Genomic DNA, 792 nt, shown 5'->3' on the forward strand with positions numbered 1-792 from the left:
CCCCCCCCCCACTTTACTGCCCCACAGGTCTCCTTTGGCTGCAGGTCCCCTACGTCCCAGCCCCCCGCGAAGACTTCTCCAACCAACACCAGGCCGTCAGCAAGACCCCTCCGGCGCCCGCCCTGGCCCCCGGCCGCCATTGGTACCCCTGGTACGAGCGCCGCACCCCTCCCGCCGACGCCATCGCCCGCGTCCGACGCCTCTACAAGGATTACCTGAAGAAAGAAGAAGACGTAGAAGTCCCGCCGGCCCCCGAGACCCCCCCAGCGGAGCAAAAGAAAGAATAAAGCCTTCACTTTCAGACTCTTTCCTCTTTTTTTGTGCCACTGAGGGAAACTGAGGTGCGATGTATCACAAAATGGCGGCGACGCCCCCCAAAATGGCCGCCGCGGCTTCAAAATGGCCGCCGTGCCCCCCAAAATGGCGGCCGTTGAGGGGTGTTGGGTGGGATACTGTGGAGAGGGGGGATATATCCCAGAGTGCTTTGCGGCAGCGGGACGATGCTTCCCGTCGTGCTCTGCGGCGAGCGCGGGAAAGGGTTGTGGCGGAGGGGCGGGGCTTGGTTGCTAGGGGGCGGGCGAGGGGAAGTGAGGATTGGCTGAGCCGTTGCTAGGGGGCGGGGTTAGCCTGACAGTGGCGGGGGGGGCGGGGGGCGGGGGGGGGCGGGGGGGGGGAAGGGGTCGGCTGCCATCCAAGCTCCTTGGCCGGCTCCCAGCGATCCCCACGCCGGGAATCTCGGCGGAACAAAAACCGCAGAAATTCAGCCCTGGCTGCCCCAGCCCGGTTCCTCTG

At 66.0% G+C, this 792-nt stretch overlaps 1 protein-coding gene across 1 annotated transcript in view; it reads left to right on the forward strand.

The window, feature by feature from the left end:
• Positions 1-303, forward strand: part of MRPS18B (mitochondrial ribosomal protein S18B) — a gene marked incomplete at its 5' end in the record, with an annotated part of 608 nt that extends 305 nt beyond the window's left edge. The window contains one exon of the mRNA XM_014962331.1: positions 12-303. Coding sequence (XP_014817817.1) covers positions 12-287 — 276 coding nt within the window. The remainder of the gene's footprint in view (positions 1-11) is intronic.
• Positions 304-792: the final 489 nt, after the last annotated feature.

Source organism: Calidris pugnax, unplaced genomic scaffold (assembly GCF_001431845.1).
Source record: "Calidris pugnax isolate Ruff unplaced genomic scaffold, ASM143184v1 scaffold1959, whole genome shotgun sequence".
In the NCBI taxonomy this organism is placed as follows: domain Eukaryota; kingdom Metazoa; phylum Chordata; class Aves; order Charadriiformes; family Scolopacidae; genus Calidris; species Calidris pugnax.